The sequence below is a fragment of the Macadamia integrifolia genome, chromosome 8 (genome assembly GCF_013358625.1).
Source record: "Macadamia integrifolia cultivar HAES 741 chromosome 8, SCU_Mint_v3, whole genome shotgun sequence".
Lineage (NCBI taxonomy): Eukaryota > Viridiplantae > Streptophyta > Magnoliopsida > Proteales > Proteaceae > Macadamia > Macadamia integrifolia.
In genome coordinates this window covers 22,991,230-23,011,631 of record NC_056564.1, presented here as the reverse complement: position 1 = coordinate 23,011,631, position 20,402 = coordinate 22,991,230, and the positions used below count along the sequence as shown (strand labels likewise).

General features: G+C 39.3%; 4 protein-coding genes across 9 annotated transcripts in view; 1 reads left to right on the top strand and 3 right to left on the bottom strand.

Moving 5' to 3' along the window:
• Nucleotides 1-2,393, bottom strand: part of LOC122086548 (protein arginine methyltransferase NDUFAF7 homolog, mitochondrial) — a 6,049-nt gene extending 3,656 nt beyond the window's left edge. The window contains exons 1-6 of one of the 2 annotated variants that reach the window (XM_042655457.1): nucleotides 2,119-2,393; nucleotides 1,953-2,014; nucleotides 1,627-1,770; nucleotides 1,305-1,415; nucleotides 952-1,156; nucleotides 171-229 (exon numbers count right to left, since the gene is read on the bottom strand). In XM_042655457.1, the coding sequence (XP_042511391.1) occupies nucleotides 171-229; nucleotides 952-1,156; nucleotides 1,305-1,415; nucleotides 1,627-1,770; nucleotides 1,953-2,014; nucleotides 2,119-2,338 (801 nt within the window). In that variant the 5' untranslated portion in view covers nucleotides 2,339-2,393. The remainder of the gene's footprint in view (nucleotides 1-170; nucleotides 230-951; nucleotides 1,157-1,304; nucleotides 1,416-1,626; nucleotides 1,771-1,952; nucleotides 2,015-2,118) is intronic. The other variant, XM_042655456.1, reaches the window with a different exon arrangement.
• A 934-nt stretch (nucleotides 2,394-3,327) lies between these two features.
• LOC122086078 (aldehyde oxidase GLOX) lies at nucleotides 3,328-5,367 on the top strand. The gene has a single exon (XM_042654774.1). The coding sequence runs from the start codon at nucleotides 3,567-3,569 to the stop codon at nucleotides 5,220-5,222; it is 1,656 nt and encodes a 551-aa protein (XP_042510708.1). The 5' UTR covers nucleotides 3,328-3,566; the 3' UTR covers nucleotides 5,223-5,367.
• A 1,135-nt stretch (nucleotides 5,368-6,502) lies between these two features.
• Nucleotides 6,503-11,830, bottom strand: LOC122085524 (protein TWIN LOV 1). The gene is made up of 8 exons (XM_042653996.1): nucleotides 10,765-11,830; nucleotides 9,738-9,945; nucleotides 9,568-9,632; nucleotides 9,154-9,233; nucleotides 8,966-9,021; nucleotides 8,795-8,858; nucleotides 7,294-7,465; nucleotides 6,503-7,086 (listed from the first exon to the last, which is right to left on the bottom strand). Exons 1-7 carry the CDS (start codon nucleotides 11,342-11,344, stop codon nucleotides 7,313-7,315), a joined length of 1,206 nt encoding a protein of 401 aa, XP_042509930.1. The 5' UTR covers nucleotides 11,345-11,830; the 3' UTR covers nucleotides 6,503-7,086; nucleotides 7,294-7,312.
• A 5,877-nt stretch (nucleotides 11,831-17,707) lies between these two features.
• LOC122085882 lies at nucleotides 17,708-20,396 on the bottom strand. Of its 5 annotated transcripts, none has more exons than XM_042654484.1 (3): nucleotides 19,756-20,376; nucleotides 18,977-19,630; nucleotides 17,708-18,891 (listed from the first exon to the last, which is right to left on the bottom strand). In XM_042654484.1, the coding sequence occupies exons 2-3, from the start codon at nucleotides 19,033-19,035 to the stop codon at nucleotides 18,231-18,233; spliced, it is 720 nt and encodes a 239-aa protein (XP_042510418.1). In that variant the 5' UTR covers nucleotides 19,036-19,630; nucleotides 19,756-20,376; the 3' UTR covers nucleotides 17,708-18,230. The 5 variants fall into 5 exon arrangements, 3 of the variants coding, with proteins under 3 accessions (XP_042510418.1, XP_042510419.1, XP_042510417.1); XM_042654485.1 differs by having other exon boundaries at nucleotides 18,977-19,627; XR_006142258.1 differs by having other exon boundaries at nucleotides 17,708-18,918; nucleotides 19,003-20,396.
• Between the last annotated feature and the right edge of the window lie 6 nt (nucleotides 20,397-20,402).

The following is a 20,402-nucleotide window of genomic DNA, read 5'->3' as shown; positions in this document are numbered from 1 at the left end:
AAAAAAAAAAAAAAAAAAGACAACAACAACAACAACTTAGGTCATTCTATAAAAAAAAAAGGAAAATAAATCTTGGTAGATGTTCTGTGAGAAATTTAAAATTTGAAAGGTTTGTTTAAATATATCAGAAATAGAAAATGCAACTATAGAACCAAAAACATCATACAAACCTGAAACTGATGAACTGGCAAAGCATCATAAAATTCATGGGCAATGATGATAGTAGGCACTGGAGGAAAAAGAGAAAAGCAGACATGCAGTCAAATAAAGAACTATAAAACTTAAGACATTAATAGAAAAGAGAGAAACAGAAAAGTAAAAGAGATAAGAGAGTAAACTAAAGAAAGGAGTGAAACATAGTAGTAGAAGAAAAATCAACTCCCACATGCATACAAGCTACATGAACAACTTGGTGTGCTAATCCCTTATTTTCTTTTAGTATACTTTTCTCTTTTTTGGCAGAAATTTTTGTTTAGCATACAAGAACAGTATATATGAATGAAAACCAAAAACAGCTGCAGAAGATAAAATGGGTTTAGAATTTGGTTGGTTTGCTGTGGACTAAACCCACCAAATGTCAAGCAAGGTCACCAATACCTTTTTGAAAATGTCAAAAACTAAACCCACCAAATGTCAGTAGGGTCACATTAAAATTCTTTCTGCAACTGTAAACTGAGTCACCACTCCATGGTGGCAAGATAGGAATAAACAAGGTGGCCGGCAATGTTGTATAATGAGGAGCATATTACAAGAGAAAATTGTTCGAGGCATTTAGACAACTTCTGGACATTACAGAGCTTTCTGGGATGTCATTGTATCCAACAATTTTTTGACAGATTTTACCGTATCTCGACATGTGGGTGTCTTATGACAGCCTATCCTATAGAACAGAGGTGCGTCCAAGAACAAGCCAGAAAACATTAGCTCAAGAAAACTAACACCACACCATACATCCTGTTGGAACCTGCTCCAGCGTCGCATGCCAAGAAACTGGAGCTCCTGCCAAGTTGGTTACAGTCCTTTGACCACCATTGCTGCCCGTAATATCTTCTTCTGTACATTTCAAGGCGCTGTACTGCAGTTTCTGTAGTGCGGGACTGCATTCTACCATGTGTATATTAAGTGATCTTGTGAATTTTACAAATTTTGATGCACCCTACAAGGAAGAACCAGGAGGTCTTACTTCTGCACTGAAATTGTATGCTTAAATATTAACCATGCGACAAAATTAAGTTGTGCTGTTATCTTATCATGAAAGAAAGAATCCAAAGGAGCATGTGGCACGTTGTTGTATAGAGCCTTACATGGAGAAGATCAGCCATGAGGGTTCCCCGTCCTGGACCCAGTTCAACTAGGTTGACTTTATATGGTTGTCCCATTTGCTCCCAGAGACACATGGCCCAAACACCAACCATCTACAATCAGAAAGACACAAAAAAACTTCGCGGAGAACTAAAACAGAACCATAAATAAACTAAATCATGCCATTACAGGTAATAGAACAATCAAGTGTCCAGAAATGTTGATGCTATGCAGTTGTCTCCCAATTAATGGGTTTATTATTAAAATTTTAGATTTTTGGATAGAAAGGAAAGGATGCGAAGCAAAATCAGGCAATTAAAGTACCTCTCCAAACATCTGGCTCACTTCAGGAGAGGTAATGAAATCACCTTGGGCCCCAAACACATCCCTGTTAATGTAGAACCCAGCCTTAGGATTTGTCAACACTTCCTCCATATACTCAGCAACTGAGATAGGTCCACCACGAAACTGTGAAACCAGTAGAGCAACAAATATTCAAAAAGAAACCAGCGCGAGAAACATTAGCAGTGTCCCCTAAGATAGAAACATTTCTACGAACACAAAGTCTTCATTCTAAAGTAAACAACAACGATAACATTTGACGAATAATTAATTGACCCCAAAAAAATCGAGAGAAAAAGAAGTAAGACCTTGATGATGCCCTTTAAATGCTTAACCAGCTCAGAATCTGCAGAGGGTTCATGGGAATGCTCTGCAAATCGAAATTAAATGACTAGGAATGTTATTTCGAGATTGATGAGGAAATGTGATTCTCAAGGAGGAAGGGGAATAATGGAAATTGGAAAGGAATCATACCAGGAGGATTGTACAAGCCCGAGCGATCAATGGAGATTTTAGCTGTGGACTGAAGAGTTTCAGTGGGTTGGTTGGGATCCTCGGAGTGGTGAATAGGAGGAGACGAGTTTTGGAATTCGGACGGCGAAGAAAATGGCCGGCTGGATTGGGTAGAAGAAGTAAAGAAGGAACCAAAGCCATTTAAGAGACGAGGAGAGATCCGTGGTGCCCTTCTCAACATTTTGTTCAGTGGCGACCGTGACGAAGGCTTAAGTGTTCAACCTCCAAGTTTGGAGGTTCCAACGAATATGAAGTAGGACTTCAAGTCTTCCTAGAGGTTCTGTACTGTATTAATTATATTTTTTATACCATTTAATTATAGCTCTGGTGATGTAGGTCAGACGGTAAAGCGCTCGCTTAGCATGCAAAAGAGGTACGGGAATCGATCCCCCCCGCATCTCCATCTCCACACTGGAGTTTTGTTTGGCATCACTCTATTTTGTTTTTTTTAAAAAATTACTTAATTCTTCGGTATTTATGGGGAGAAATGGGGATGTATAGAAGAACATATTTGATTATATTAATTTGGTTTTGAAATTTAACACAAGCAAAATTCAGGTGACTATTCTCTGTAGTGAGCATCGAATGGTTGAGAGTATTTGGGCACGTGTCTTGAAGTCCTTTCGTTTATTCGATGCTTATTATATCATCACACTCATTTCAAAAGATATTTTATGATAAATTCAATTATGTATTATTTATCAAAAATTAAAATTACAACATCATCATAATGAAAATAAGTTGACAAAGATGAGGTTAAAATGAGGGGTTTTTTCTTTTTTTTTCTAAGATAAATCCTAATTAAAATTGTCTTGCAATTAAAATGGGGAAGATTCAGTCGAGTTATTCCATAATGACCTTAATTAATCTTTCTAAAATGAGAAAATTCAATTAGTTAATTTTCCTCTTCTTACCTTACACATCTGAGAAGAAAAAGTGGCACAGTCATTACAAAATAATCACTGATCAGGCAAGAACAACTACAAGCCTAGCTGTCTTCTTTACTCTACAGGTCTGCCTACTGCCCTGTCTGCCGTCTACCCATACGCATACGTGATTGGGTGATGATATCTCCGCCTTTACTAGCAATTATTACCATTTATTTTCTTACTAACCGCATCCGTACCCTTTCAAGTTTCATCAGAATTTATTATTAAAAACATATTCTTTTGGTAGAAATTTATTATTAACAGAACGATAGAAACCAACACAACAAGAGAATGCCTTGCGGCCTTGCCTCAATATGTTGCCTCGCCGCCGCAGTGTTTCTACTCGGTAAACTCGCTCCTTCTCCTACTCAATCCCATTCCCTCCTCATTACTTCTTCCTAAACTAATCTTTCACCCAACAGTCTTGCAATTTGCAGTCGCTGCCCCACATAAAGAAATCAAAGAAAACATCATCCGTTAATGGCGGCCAACCCTTTCTTCTTCTTATCCTTCCTCTCACTTCTATCTTTCTTATTCATCTTACCCACACAATGCCAGACTGAGCCCTCACCGTCGATGTCCGGGGGTAACTGGGTTCTGCTACATTCAAGCATAGGCATCTCAGCCATGCACATGCAGCTCCTCCGAAACGATAAGGTCATCATGTTTGACCGTACAGACTTCGGTCCCTCTAACCTTTCTCTCCCCACCGGCCACTGCCGTTCCGACCCCAACGACGTCGCTCTCACCAACGACTGTACTGCTCACTCCCTTCTCTACGACATCCCTTCCAACAGCTTCCGTCCTCTCCTGGTCCAAACCGACACCTGGTGTTCATCCGGTTCCGTCCTCCCCAACGGTACTCTCGTCCAGATTGGAGGCTTTAACGATGGAGAACGCGTCGTCCGTACCTTCTCTCCCTGCACCGACGATCAATGCGATTGGACGGAGTTACCGTACTACCTCTCGGTACGACGTTGGTACTCCTCGAACCAGATCCTCCCTGACGGACGCATTATTGTCGTCGGTGGTCGAAAGGCGTTCACTTATGAGTTCTATCCTAAAAGCTCATCAGCTCCGGTGAATTACCCTCTGCGATTCTTGAAAGAAACCAGCGATGGCATCGAAGAAAACAATCTTTACCCGTTCTTGCATTTGTTACCTGACGGTCACCTCTTCATCTTCGCCAACACTCGCTCGATCTTGCTTGATTACGTCAAGAACCAGGTTCTGCGAGAGTTCCCTGAGATCCCCGGCGGTCACAAGAGGAACTATCCTAGTACTGGGTCGTCGGTGTTGCTTCCGCTTTTTCTTTCTCAGTCGCCGGAGGCGGAGGTGATGGTGTGCGGTGGTGCGCCACCCGGCGCATTTTACCTAACGCAGCAAGGGGTGTACGTAGGCGCATCCAGCACCTGCGGTAGACTCAAGGTGACAGACCCGAATCCGGTTTGGGTCATGGAAAAGATGCCGATGGGTCGAGTCATGCCCGACATGCTCCTCCTCCCTACGGGAGACGTCCTTATTCTCAATGGCGCCGCCAACGGTACGGCCGGTTGGGAGGATGCGATCAACCCAGTTCTGAACCCGGTTCTTTACCATCCTTACGAACGAGACTCGACTCGCCGGTTCAGTGTCCTCGAGGCATCCCCGATTCCTAGGCTGTACCACTCGGCAGCGGTGGTGATACCCGATGGGCGCATTTTAGTGGGAGGCAGCAATCCCCACAGGCTTTATAACTTCACCGGCGTTCTTTACCCGACGGAGCTGAGCTTGGAGGCGTTTTCGCCGCATTACCTGGCGACAGAGTACTCGGATTTCCGACCCCGGGTTGTAGCGGCGGGACCCAACGTATCGTATCATGATACGTTCACAGTGGCGTTCGAGTTATCGGTGTACCGGTCGGAACAGGGGATATCGGTAACATTGTTGGCGCCGTCGTTTACGACGCATTCGTTCGCGATGAATCAGAGACTGTTGGTGTTGAATGTGGTCAGTCTTATCCAACTTTCCACATCGGCATATCAGGCCAGCGTGGAGGGGCCCACAGATGCAGCGGTGGCACCACCTGGATACTACTTGGTATTTGTGGTCCACGTTGGCATTCCAAGCCACGGTGTATGGGTCAAGGTCGGGTGAAGAAGATTGGAGATGATGGGGAAAGAATGTTCAAGATCGAGTGAGTGAACGAGAGTGGTCGTTACTTTCTCCATTTCCATATTTACCCTTGGATGGAATGCTGAATGGGACTTGAGATGGAATTATTATGATTTTTCTCGAGAAATTTTTTACTTCTTCTTAACTGAGAATTTCTAGATTATAATTTTATTTTCGTTTATTTGTAAAAATCATTTAATATAAAAAAGAAAAAAAAAAGAATTTTTTAAGAGTAATTTGAAAGTGATCCAAGCAAGAGAATGATACCTAGGCAAGTACACATCAAGAAGTGTAGGCAATGGGAGGGCACTCAACTATCTTCAGCGCAAGGTAGCATTGTATTTTCACATTTATTGTGTCTAGGTATAGAAACACACACTAGTGGGGAACATTCTATTTTCCTAAAAGTTGCATATTTTTTTGAATGAACATGTAAATTGAATGAAGTGATTCCTTTCCAGGTCAATAATGTATTCCAAAAAAAATGTCAAACGCAACCTTAATTTCAGAAAATGCATTATACAATTCCTATAGTTATATAGGTCATTTCATATAACTGTGATTTCGATTTGAGATCTACAAAATGTTACGGCAAAGAAGATGAGATGAAGAATATTTATTAAATAAATAGTAGATCTAAATGTTGAGATCATTGGTGGAAGACAAGGTTGTGTGGGAAGCATGAGGAGATACGGGCATGCAAGAATCAAAGGAAGCTCATGTCTTCTCTCCCCATTAACGTCGCAATGGCACCCAAGAAAAAGGTAAAGTTTAATAATCTCACTGCAACTATTGAGGGAGAAGCAATTGTACCGAACAGATCTTCACGGAAAATAACGAAGAGGTAGGTGGAAGTGGACGTCTTGAAGAAGCTGGAGCCTGTGAGGAGAAGTGTCCTCTGCAATGTGGAGAAGATGCTGAATTGCTACTGTTCGCTGGATTGTTAATGTGGACTGTGTCAACCAGAATTCCCATCCATCTCAATCAAAATTTGCAACTTATTATATTTGATGGGTTTCAGTCATTTCATTCTTGGCACATCACAATGAACTGCAATTCCCAACTCCATTAAATCTCGAAACTGAATATTTAGGTGGATCGATTCATACTCAATTCTAGTCGGGAAAAAAACAGTCCAGAATAGAACTTTAATAAAGGAATTAAGGAATCATAGAATCAAGGAGCCCAACCTAAACTAGAATCTTTCTCCTGTCTTTGCTTTATTAATTTTTGGAAAGAGGGGGAGGGGAGGGGAGGGAGGGGAGGGTTAACAATTTATTTATAGAAAAAGAACAGGAATACTGATACAACCACATAAAGGGGAATGGTGACTATAATCAACCCCAAAACAGTACAGCACAAACAAAAAAGAGTCACAGCAATACAATTTACAATGGAAAACTTTGCCTAACACAAACATGATCCAACTATCCTCATCAGGAGAGGACAAAGTGAAAAAGTTCACCAATCTCAGCATCACCAAGCTGCTGATTCAAATAGGGCAACTCAGAATCACCAACCAAATTGGCAAATCCTAAACTTTGCAGTAGAAGATAGCAGAAGGGGGGGTTCTCTGGATGTTGGCAAATGGGCATGAGAAGGAGCATCATTCGCTGCTGGAGATCCTTTACTCAAAACCCAGGAAAGCCACCTCTTCTTCGTTTTGCATTTCTGTCCAAGTGAACGAAAAGTTTGAAACCACCAGTGGACAAAAAGTTCAAGCTTTGGCTCTTGGTCCTCATGTCTCATTTGTGTACTTGTACTGCAGCAGTAGAATTATATTGGCACAAGCTTATTACTGTGAATTAGACTCTGGGTCATGCCTCGGTTTTCTCATTAAAATCCCCTAAAAGCAAAAAAGCAAACATGGAGTAGGTTGTATCAATTTTCTTTTGAACAATCTGTATATACATATAAACACCTTACATCTTTCCCTTTTTTCTTTGGGGCACATGGGTCCTTATGTCAGGTGCAGTTAGAATCTATGTGATTACAAATGGTTACACTCTGAACGTCTCAACAGAGAAAAATAAAGAATTCCTGTACTCCATACCAATGAACAGAGATGCATCCTATGATTTGGAAGGACCAACTCCCATTGATAAGCTCCTTACTGCAACCTTGACTGCACCCACGGCACCAAGCTGCCCTATCTCTGGGTTCAACCCTCGGCTAGACTCATTCTTACAACCTTCTTCTGTTTGCACCCCAACATAAAATGCTATCTGCACCTCCACAGCAAACAAACAATAAGAGAGTGCCCTATGGAAGAGATACATGTAATGATGAAGAAATAAGAATAAACCAGGGGGAACAGCATGGATATGGATCATATTGGCCAAGAAACTAAATCTTTGGTTTCATAAGATTAAAAGATATAATATTGCTTCAAGCCATCGGAGAGAACCAAAAATATCCTTCACTACAATTAACTTAACATTAAATTATCCAATTTAAATACATATTTTTGTTATACAAAAACAAAAGAAGATAGTTTCAAGGATCTTGCAGATTAATATGTTATTTCAGTTCTAAAATAAGATTACTATGTTACTTCAATTCTAAAATACGATTACTATGTTACTTCAATTCTAAAATAAGGAAGCTTTGACATATTATAAACTCTAATTATTACTTGTTGTATTATAGTTGCATGCAAGAACTAATTATCAGTTCTCGCTGACCACAAGTCCACTGAATACTTACATCAAACTATACTAAATTCATGAGACTAGCAACATTAGGAAATGTAAAAATTACATGGGGTACCAAAATGCAATCATAAACACCTTTCATTATCCAACACGCAATGAATAATTCAAAGTATTATGCAGATATTCCAAACTTAGCTCATAAATGTATTCTCCAGGTGATAAAAGCAATGCCTGTCATTTCCTCCCATTTTCTTGTACTGTTTTATTTTTGCATGTCAATTATTTTAACCTATAACTACAAAACATGCATTACAAAATATAAATAATGTGTTGTTGTATATGGTAATTTAAGGACCTGGTGTATATTATACTCCATCACGATGACAGATTAGCATACTTTAAAAACTAAAGCAAAAGGTAAAATCCTTTTTATTTTCGAAACACGAAGTAGATAGCTCATAGCTGAGTTTCACCAAGTCTACAGTTTTCTCAGACTTGCACAGAAAAGGCAGAGCCATGGTCCATCAGAATAGGAGGTGGGGGTGGGTAGATAAAATAAATCTACGAACTAAATTTGATTTAATTGACCACATCAACCAGGATCTACACACTTCTAATCTTCCTAGTTAAGCAAATTTTGTGTAAAAGTTATATGTTCACCAAATGACTGGAATGAAAATTCAAGTTAATAAAAGACAAAGAGCCTTAATTTCTCTTCCTTTTTTTCGGATATAGAAACAGAGTTCCTCCAAAGAATGTGGAAGAACATAGAAGATTTAACATGGAAAAGGAATTCTTATCAAGTTTCATTCTATTTACATAAGAAGAAGAGATGAGTGCTAAAAAAGTCACCTCTACGAAAGAATAAATAACTAGAACAAAGCTAATGCGTAGAACTACCTTTCCAGAAGCATTCCGAACAGGAGAAATATGAAGACGGTTCCAGAATGAACTTTCATCCTTCCTAAAGTTAAAATTATAAGAAAGCAGTCGATAAAAAGTTGTTAATTCAAACAAGGATGAATAAAACCTAGCTTCATTCAACCATAACAAGGAATGCAATGTATCCACCTGTAATTCAAGAGACGTACTGTACAGGCTTGCTCAGCTTGGATGCTTTCCCTAATCTGTAAGGAAATGAGCAAAAGAAAAAAAAAATAAGATGGCCTAAAAAAATTCCATACTCCCATTAAATTAACGAAATTTGACAAAGAACAATCTCATCAATCCTCAAACAACATTAGGCATATAGTTATTACCTGGCATATAGCCTCGGCATTTGTATCAGGCCCATTTAAAAATCTACAATTCTTCCCCAACACTTCATGTCTGGCATAGCCTATTGAACAACAAGAATGATCGCTTGGACATCAGGCTGCAGAGAAATGAAAAAAAATTCCATACTTCTGATGGCATGGCTGAAAATTTTAAAGATTAGATGGTCCTAATTATCTAGCTACCTAGATCTCTTGGGTTGGAATTCAACTGAAGTAAAATTAATGATGCAGATAGACATGGTGCAGGGGAACAGCTTGACATCCTCACCCAAGTAGCCCTCGGTATACAAGGAGTAGGATCAAGCAAGTAAATTTTAGTCAAAACTTTCCTGAACCTACAAATTCATTTAACGGCACAATCTTAAATGGAAAATGATCTCTAATTGCTTTGAGCACCTGTCAAGTTCAAAAATGCATCGCTCGCATATACAATGGGCATATCAGGTAAGTGGGGGTCCGTTCTGCAAGGCAATAATTGCAAAACACCAAGCAAAATGTCAGTAACCTTTCTAGATCAGACAGTAGATACTGTAAAGCAACATAAAAAGGAAATTGCAGCAACTCACAATACAAAGCTCTGTTTGATTCTACCAAGGGATAAAATTAAAGATGAACCCAGAGGATTTGTCCCAGATAAGTTGCATCTCTTCCCGCAGACAAGTTTTCCGTTTTGCTCACTACAATGAGTTAGCACAGATAGAATGTTGTTAATTGATGTAGCAGCTTTCTGTTTCTCAAGATCACTCGCCTCACATGACTCTTCAGCCTCCAATCCTATAAGAGTCAATCCATGAGAACCCAAATAAATATTTCAGCTCCACTTAGAAAACAAAGCCTCAAAACAGTAGCGCACAGAACTTGCTGCTAAGGAAAGATGATGAATAAAAACACTCCAACAAAAAACTTGAAATTCAACAAATAACTTCAAGGAAGAATGTGAGAAATATGAAGTACCATTAGTTTAGTATAGTAGAAAAATTACAAGAAATAGGAACCGAGAAACTAAAGCAAACACAAGCAAGTAACAGCAATTTCTAAAACACACCAAAAAATATGTAAATAAAAAAAAAAACTAATTAGAACAAAGAAGATCAAATGATTAACAGTACCAAGGTATTTTCCAATAACTGATACCAAATTTTAAATCTCAACAACAAAATGAAGCAGCATACGAATTTGCAACCAATGACCAATTTAAATCGACCTATACAACTCCTAAAAGTACAATGATTCAAGACAAACCAATCTAAGTAAAAACACTCAACAGTCAGTTTAACCCAATTCAGCAAAAGATCTGGTAGTGACAAACTCAGTAAGCTGCCAATGGGTCAGTATTGCCACAAAGGACCAACAAAACCATTAAACAGCCAAACTGAGTGTAGAGAGGAATGAATATATGCAAATGGCCTTGTGAAGTAAATGAAAAGATGTGAGGACTAACACATTAACGAAGAGATTAAAGAAGGCTAATTTTTGAAAGACCACAATCAAATGCTTAATATAACTTAAACAAAACGCTTGCAATTTCAATCAAATGAGAGAAACCCGCGATGATCGAGGAACTTACAGAACATTGCAAAACAAAGCACAGACCTCTAGTATGGAAATCCTCTAAGGAACTACGCGCCCAGAGAGGGAGCGGCTGCGTCACTGAATCCATGCACATCTCCTTTCTGCAAGACCCGAATACAATCTCTGGCAATCTAGAGCCCGCCTCACCAAAATCAAAACCATTCCTTCCATACCCAGAAGTAAAAGCCATCGATTTCCTTGATATGGGCAACTGAACCGAAACAAAGTGAATCACCCTGCCATCCTCCTTGCTGAAAACAGGACTCAAATGAAACAACATCCAGAAGGGGGTCCCGTCTTTCCTATAGTTTAATAAACTCAACTGAATAGTCCTCTCCTCCCGAATTGCCTCTCGAATCTCCATTACCGATTTACGGTTGGTTTCCGGGCCCTGAAGCATCCTCGCATTCTTCCCAATCACTTCATCTTTTGAGTAACCAGACATTTTCAAGAATCCCCGGCTGGCAAAGACAATCGGATGGCCTGAAATACAAGGATCGGAAATGGTGAAATTATCAGGTAGATCATCTAGAGCATCTAGAACCAAGGACGAGTACCGAGAGTTAAAGGACTCATCGATCAGAGCCAATTGTGATTCCATCGCCGCTGTATCTCAATCCCATGTGCGCACACATCAAGGGCGTCAGTTGCCCCTCTTCCCCTAATTCCGAACTAACAAACCCCAAAGCACTGATAATGGAATTAAAACATGGAAAGCTTGAATAATCGCAGAATCAACTGAATGTGGTAAGGAGGTTCTCACACGAAAAGCTAGTTAGTGAGAAATTGATTGAAGGGAGGAGGTCTAGAGACTCAAAATATCTTCCCAGAATCGAAATTTTGAATGAACATCGACAAATAACGAATACCCATCAATCGTTTCTCCCTTATTGGCGCATGAATCAAAAAGAACTATCAGTGCAGTCGGCTCCCATACACATACACGAGAGAGAGAGAGAGAGAGAGAGAGAGAGAGTGAGTGAGATCAGCAAACTAACAGAGTTCACAGAAAGACTTGATTTTTCTGAGAAATAAAAGCAAATTTTTGTTAGAGAACAACCAAAATGAAGGTTTATGTGGACATTAATTTTACCCTCTGTTTTTTCTAACTGAGTTACTGGTTTGGACTAAATTTATGTCAGAGAACATCCAAAATGTGCAATTTTTTTTTTTTTAAAGAAAATATTAAATTAGTGTTTAGTAGTTGAGAGTAAACTCTGCAAGACAAATTGCAGGAAAAAGCGAGTGATGGTGATAAGAAAACAATATTAACGTGACTATGAGTTTTTTTTTGGGTCAATTAAGGTTTAGGATTAAAGTATCGGTATCGGTCTTTGTATATATCGATCAAAATTAAGATTTGCTTCGGAAAGTATCTTATCGTATCGAAGATATGCTAAGATATACTAAAAATACACACATAAATGGATAGGAAACATTTTTTTAAACAATTTTGTATAAATAATTTGTTAAAAAAAATTATCGATAACATATATTATGCATATATACTAAATTGAGGGTATCCCACTAAGAATTCAAGGTTTGTAGTTGTCCCATAAATGTAAAATCTTGTTCTCAACCTTGATTTTCACATTAGTTAAAGAGAAATATGGCTGCCAACAACTTTGAAACAAAAACCCCTTTAAAAAATCATGTTTTTCTGAAAAATTATCCATCTTGGCCATTATGTGACCGTAGCGCACTGTATCGGTACATACCAATACTCATCGATATGTACTGTTCGATACATACCGATCGATCCTTACCGATACGTACCGATACATACCGAAACGTATAATTCACCTCGATTTTATATTTTTCATAGAGTCATATTGATGCATATCGTATCGTATCGTATCGATGTGTATCGATAATGTATTGATGCATATCGGTATGTATCGTAGGATATATATCGATATGAAAGGATTTTAAAAATTCTATATATCGTATTGACCAGTGAAATTTAAGATACTTATTGAAAGGTATCGTATCGATATTAGAGATATTTTAAACCATGATTAAGTTTCAAAAAACTGGAGAAAAATCTGAATGTGAAGACGAACGAAGCTATATACAGTTATACACCATGAGAACTACGATGTTACTTACAAAAATGGAAGTGACCATCCATCATCTGTTTTTTTTTGTGGGATCCATACTTAGAATAAGTAGCTCAGGTTGCTCGCCATTTCATTTTCTGTTATAATTTTAACATTTTACTATCAATGAAAGAGAAAATGATGGCTTCAAAGTAAAGACAAGACGATCTTCTTCTTCGTTGAGCGAGAGAGAGAGGCGAGATGGGCAGAGTCTCTGATGACTGATGTTTATTCATCCACGTCGATGCAAACGTGTGCACGAAATCAACTACGTGGAGGGTGGCCCACAGACAACCAAAATTAGACACGGGCCCACACACTCCCCAAACCAATAGAAAAGTCATACTTTTTTTCGTAGAAAAGTCAAGGGTTGAAGTTTTAGGTTTGGAAGGCAGCGGTCGGGATTCTCTACCTTTGGAGCTTGCCAGTGGCACTACTGTATTCAAGTCACCCTCCCGTAAGGTCGTTCATACATTCATATGGGAAGGACCTTCCATCCACCCAACTCGGCATGGGACCCATTTCTATTTATGTGGATATTTGGTATGATTTGTAGCCTTTATTTGTCATTTCATAAAACAGTGACGTGACTCAATATTATGGGAGAAAAGTTTATGTGGAGGAATGTAGGGACTCAAATCCTCATGGGTGAGCGTCAATGAGGGTCCAATGGTTGAGAGGGCCCTAGTATGTACCTAGCTTGCAACTATTAGGGACCGATTGATAATGTTCCTTGAAACTCATTTTTGTCGTTTCTGTGTCAAGAAACGTCAGAAACGAATGGCAGAAAATGAACAAAAAGCGTTTGACAAAACTGTTCCATTTCACCTATTTTTATAGGTAGAAATAAATATTTTTTTTCAATTTATGGTTCAAGAAACAAAAGAGACGAAACAAGTTGCAGTCGTTTCGATGTTTCCAGAAACGACTTGTGGCAAAATAATTAGCCCTTGCCCGATAATATTCCCTCAATCCCGTTTTACATCATTCTTCACTTCTCAACTGTTAGATCATAAGCGTACGTGACTCCTCTGCAACTCGTCTCCCTTCGTTCCCAAGCGACCATCGTTAACATGTCGGAGCTCCCGTGAGCTCGTTGAGCCTTCCGTTGCTTCGATTTCTATCTGATTCGGAGTCCGTTTTGATTTCTTCCTGCCTTTCGCTTTCTTCGTCATCTTCTTATGGCCTTGACCATGAAGATCTCCCAAGGCTTTCCCTGGATTCAGACAAACCGAATCCAAATCAAACAAGTTCTCTGAGCATAAATCCTCGGAGGCTTAGAATAGAGAAGCCAGCGACTTCTATAACTGCCACTGCATTTGCCAACAAGAACATTAGGCCTTTTGCTGCCGAGTATCCAACTGTTAGAGTCGGACAGAGTCCGATTCACAGAGCACCTGATTCAACCACTACTGCTCTTTGGTTGTTCCATAGGAAGCTTATCATTCGCTTACAATTTTTAGATGTATATATGAGAGGTCTTTCAACTAATGTAGGATTTCTTCCACTGATCTGCAAATTCTACCAAAAAATAAAAGATCTACAACAGGTTGGAATCCTTTAAGCTTTACTAGGTTTTCTGATTTCTATCTGGTGGGTTGTTTTTGTTGGTTCTTGTAATCTCACAGTACAGAGCAGTAAGAAATATGATCTTGTTCACAAGATCAAAAAATTTGTTGTAAGTTTGATGATTCTCTTTGTGTAGTGTATTTGATTGCGTGATGCAAGTGTGCAAGATTTTTCAAAAAAAATTTACAAGAAACGTTTCTAGAAACAAGGTTTATCAAACACCTAAAAATTTGTTTCTGTTCCCATAAACGTGAATTTATGTTTCTGGCGTTTCTGGACACAAAAACGGTAGAAACATTGTCAAATGGTGCCTTAGATAGATGCTCATTGCCTCCTCGCAGAACATTTTTTTGTGCGAAATGTGGCCCCTATTCTCAGACACATGGAGGCATGAAATGATCGGTCTGCCCCCATGAAATGGAAATTGATTTTTTGTTGCACAAAACGAGATAGCATAGTCATTTCGCACACCTACTGGGTGGCTATTTCTATGTTAGGTTCTTTATAGAATTTAAATTAAGGAATTGAGTTCCCTGTAGCACCTCCCTGTGTCTCTCTCCTCCCACAATAAAGGATAAGCCCACCCCGCAGCGATAGCAATGCCAGCGAAAGATGGATCAACCAACTCCCATGCTCATCATCATCTCCATCTATCTTTGTCACCAGTGACAACCATTCTCCCCTCCAAGTTCCCACTAGTGTATTTCTCACAGGAGCTATCTCTGTTTTCTTCTTCTTCTTCTTCTTCTTCTTCTCCCCATAAGACGCCGCACAAGACAAACCAAAGAACTGGTATAACTACCACTGTCTTCCTCTTTGATACAGTTCCATATTTTAATGAAGTCGATCATGTTCTTTTAATCTAGTTCCAGTAGTCTCACGAAAAGGATTCACAAGGATGAGGGATTGGGTAGTCTGAAGGCTAGGTCGGCTTCGGTTGAGGCAGGGTGCCCTCCTTCCCCTGCTGAGGAATTATTGGAAGGACACAGCCGATATGATCTCCTTTTGTATCTTATACTGTGTCATTGCAGAGTCCTCCTAATTAGCTATACCTTCAGGTTTCATGCTAGTTTGGGCAAAGCCCAGGGCACATGGTGTTAGAGATGTACATGGATAGTCAAAAATTCAGAGATTTATCCGTAATTTCAGATTATTATTCTGTTACAGATTCAGATAGTTTTTGACATCTAGACGGTAATCGAATACGAATTCAAATATTGTTCATTATTTTGATACTATTTTTATTTATATTTATAGATAAAAATGTATAAATATATTTGAATATCAGACTCCTTCCCGGACATGAATTCGGATAATTGAAATGTCTATTGGATATCAAATTGAATTCATATAGTGGGGATTCGTTAATTGGATATGAATTCAAATATTGAAGTATCCGCTTCGAATTCGTTTTGTTTATATCCCTACAAAGCAATCATTTTGTCCGAGAGAACAAAGTCATGGGTATGCAAGTTCAACAAGCCTAAGTCACATGGCTATCGGTTTGGAATATGGTTTATAAAAAAAAGTTTCAAGAAACCTTATGTTTGGTTTTTGAAATTTGGGTTTTGTGTGTTTTCTCTCCAACATTGGATGTAAATGAGAATGACAAGAGATTGATATGCAAGAATAATTAAGAATCTAAGAATAAGGTTCCTTAGAGAGAGGTATCTCTCCTCCTTATATATGAAGTTAATCTAGGGTGATATTTACACATACACGAGCAAGGCCATGCCAAAGCGAGATGCCAATTTGATGTATAATAGTATTAGTGGAGGTGGAGGAATCATCAGAATTAGATATGGACATGTTCTAGCAGCATTTTCAAACTTTTATGGGGTGTGTCCCAACTCTGTGGCTGAGATGAGGGCTCTTCAAGATGGCCTTCAATTGTGTGCAAATATGGCTTTCACAGACTTTCATATTACTCTACGTTGATTATTGATCTTATTTCTCAAAGATCATGTCAATTGTGGAACTGTTGGTATTAGTTTTAGGATGCTCTTTTGTTCTATGACTCTCTCACAGCTCATATCTCTCCTTATTCAGAGAGAGCAATTGTGCTACAACTTTTTTGACTAATTTAGCTTGAAAAATCTTGGACATCTTTTTATTTTCTATGGACCCCTTGGACATCCGACCAATGAGATGATGACACATGCATGCATGCATATGAACTTTTAAAGATTGTGATGCATACTTTTTAAATACATTCTATTATTCTCCCATGTCAGCTTATTCATATCAATCAGGAAGACAAAGTTGGACTGCTAGTTTTTTAAAATGTAAATTCTTAGTTCTTAATAGGTTTCTTTTTTAATGTAGAGAATCACTTTCTCTAGGTTGAGGCAAGGTAGATTATGTCCCCCCCACCCCTTCTCTCCAACATCATTTGGGTTTTACACATCATTTTCAGGCCTAACCTCAAACAATGTCCCTTGCTAGTCGACGTGTAGTCGCTTTTGATCAATGTCAACAGTTGAATGAATGACACCTGATTGTGTTAGCCAATTTCCATTCGGTGCTGGTAATGGTTATTTTCCAAAATGTCTTTTTACTTTTTTGGGAAAAAAAAAATGTGCTCCATAATAATGATCATAACCCCCAAGATAAGCCCTCGTACAATAAACAACGCTTCCGCAGGACCAATGGGCGATAGTGGACATGCCAAGACTTAAACCCACAATTAGCCAACTCGAACGGTGATGGGTTGAAGGCATTTTCACCACTAGGTTACCAACCCCATTGGTTATTTTCCAGAAGGTCACGTCTTTTGGAAAGGATACTTTGAAAGAGATTTTTTCACCTCTATAAATAGAAATCATGCCTGGCCCTTCAAAGATTATTCTCTAGTCATATTTTCTCATAAAAACCCTCTGCTTGATTTGAATTCTCTTATACACCATTGAGTTCAGTTTTGCGGGTTTTATACACAATTCTCTTTGTTTTTCTTCGAGTTTGAGCACCACCTAATAAAACTCAAAAGGGGTTTGCAATAAGGGAGTGCCCCCTTACTACCCGAAACCACAAGACTGTTGTCTCTTGAAAGCGCACAATTCTCTATGTTTTTCTTTGTGATAAGGGAGTGCATAAAAAACCACAAGGTGGTTGTATCTCAAAAAAGTTTTACAGTAAGAGAGTGCATTCCTACTAAAAGGCTGTTGTATCTTGAAACCCGACTCACATTCACTTGATTGTTTTAATAGGTCTATGGCCTTGTGGATGGTGCCCATTAGCACATCTCAACCTTCATGTTAATTTGGTTCATTAAGATTTTCTAGAGGAGACGCACTTTCTTTAAAAAAACAGACAAGTTATACATTTCTCAATATTCTTTTCTATTACAATTATTGGCAACACTATCACTTATTCAAAAAAAATAATATCAAGATTACATAACTTATTCCACACATAAACATACCAAACATATTTTTTTCATTATAGAAACTATTTTATCTACTAAATATAGAACAATTTATATTTCTGACCAAAATATTACTCATAAATAAACTTTGAAATAAAGTAGAAATAGAAATAGAAAGGATACCAAAGAAAGCCAGAATTGTTGGTCATCAGGAACTCCAGATATCCTTCTTACTGGACACAGCCATACAACTTGGGTGTAGACTTTTGACACCAGAGAGTATGTCCACAGTACACTCCACAATAGTAGAACCCACAACCACAAAACAACAGGAAATGAAGAGAGTCTGGTTCAACACCCCACCCCCTCACCAACACCCAAAAAAAAAAAAAAGAAGAAGAAAGAAAGAGACGCTGGTGGTGGTGGTGGGAGTATTGTCTTAAATCACTTCGTAACTAGACATTTTCTAAAGGCGAAGTGGACTCAGAGGGCTTGGTGTCCTTCTGAGCCACTTTCAGAGGTAGAGAAGATACCACAAAGAACTTCTTCTTCTTGTTGTCAGCATAGCTTTTGCAGCTGCCATTATGGACATCACTAGGGTCTACACGGTGGATGAAGAAGAAGTAAAAGCCAAAACCACTACTTACCGATGCCAAGGCACAGATAAAGATAGCACCAATGGGGTGGATCAAAGGGGCAAACCTAACGGCAAGGCCAACATTCAGAGATGTGGAAATCACCCATATTGCAACCTTCAACAGCTCTTTCTTGGGAGACTCCTCATGGGGTGGGAAGTGATCAAAGGCTTTCAAACAACAGAACAAAGATAAGAATCCAAAGTAAAGGAAGAGAACGAAGGCCATCGTGGAGGTGTCGCCATGAGCATGGGCTCGGACAAATGTGACCACGCCGTTGACAGTCAGGAAACATAAGGACATCATAGGTAAGAAGTTACTCTCCTGTGTCTGAGCTTGACGGCTACTTCTATTGTTGCAGGAAGGCCTTTTCTGTTGTTGGGTGTCACCAGTCTTCATATCCATAGGATTTTTATTTTTCCAGGAAGAACGATATCCCGTCCCCGTTTTGAAAATTTTCTTCTCGCGCGGCTTTTCTCCACTGCAATATATGGATAATATGGAGAGTCTAATTCTCAATATACGTAACCAACAAGCAATCAAGAAGAAGCAGAGAGAGGACTCACCCAAAAACCAGAAAGAGATTACTTACATAAAATCTGGGGCTAGGAAGCAATATATGCATAAGTTCGTCTTCCCAAGAGCAAACCCTCAGCCTTCCTGGAAGTTCATCTTTTTCCTCTGGTAAGAAAACTTCCACCAGAAAGTTCAAAACGATAGAATATTAAAAAAAAATAAAAAAATAGAAACGACGATAGAACAACCACCACGCAATTTCTCAATGTAAAAGTCCTCCCATTGTCGTGACCTTTGGGTAACCTAGTCAAAGTCTCTTGCCTAAGCAGCTTCGACGAAACTTCCAAGATGTTGACACGAAGAATACGGAGAGGCGCCTCGTCGTTTTTCACGTTAGCTAGATTGCTACCAGTAATACAACGGTAACCCTCCAATCCTCTGATGATACCCATCACCCTGTTCGGTTGACATGAAGAATACGGAGAGACTGCAACAACACAAAACGAAATTTCTCGATTGGAAAAGACTTTAGCTTGGGATTTCCTGGCAAATGACGGAGATGTTGGAGTCCAGATCCTCTCCCTCGTACGCTGTCTTGCTATACCATTTGTCTTATAAGTCGCTTAGAGGACTTTCAGTTCTCGGGTAATTACCGTGATTGAAGGAGCAAAAAATTCCAAATTGCTGCATCATCCACATGACTTCTAACAGGAAGAAGCAGGGGAAAGCAGAGGAGAAAGATTAACTTCACTGAAATTATTTGCGGGAGTATCAGAATTAATTCCCCAATTATAATCAATCTTCGGTTGCTTAGCTTAATTCTCCTTACCAGTAATGGTTGATGAAAAGCGAGCACAGAAATTATACATGGAGCGAACTGGAGAGTTTTACCAGTGTGGCTCCACCATCGCCACTGGAACCAGCGGCAGAAGCCCTACCAAGGTCGCTGGGGCGGCTAATGATGATGAAGACGACAAGGACACATAGCGATGCCATCGCCTTCCGTGTCTCTGGATAATCTCTTCTCTTCTCCATCTTTTTCTTTTCTGCTACACCTATGTGTGGTTTCAATTTCATCCCCTGCCATCTTAAACGAAATTGAGGTGTTCAAGTTAAGCGACTCCAAACGAAACCTCTCTGGACCCAATCTCGATCTCCTGCCGCCGCCGCCGCCGCCGCCGCCTCCTGTTGAGTCCTCTACCATCGTCAGGGGTTGTTCTCAGGGTGTATCTGCACCTATTGGTGGCGTCGAGACTCAAAAACAGAGGGTTATGGGCTCCATCTAAGTGAATTAGGAAAAGGGCAAAAAATTAGAACCGATGGAAGTTTTTCTGTCATGGTTATTACTTATTGTTAAGACGGCTTAGGGACTCACGGTGACAGAATTAGAGCAAATATGAAAAATAAATACATCGTTGGTGTAATGGAAGTAAACCTTCAAAAAAGAAATTTTATAATCATTTTTTTTTTTTTTTT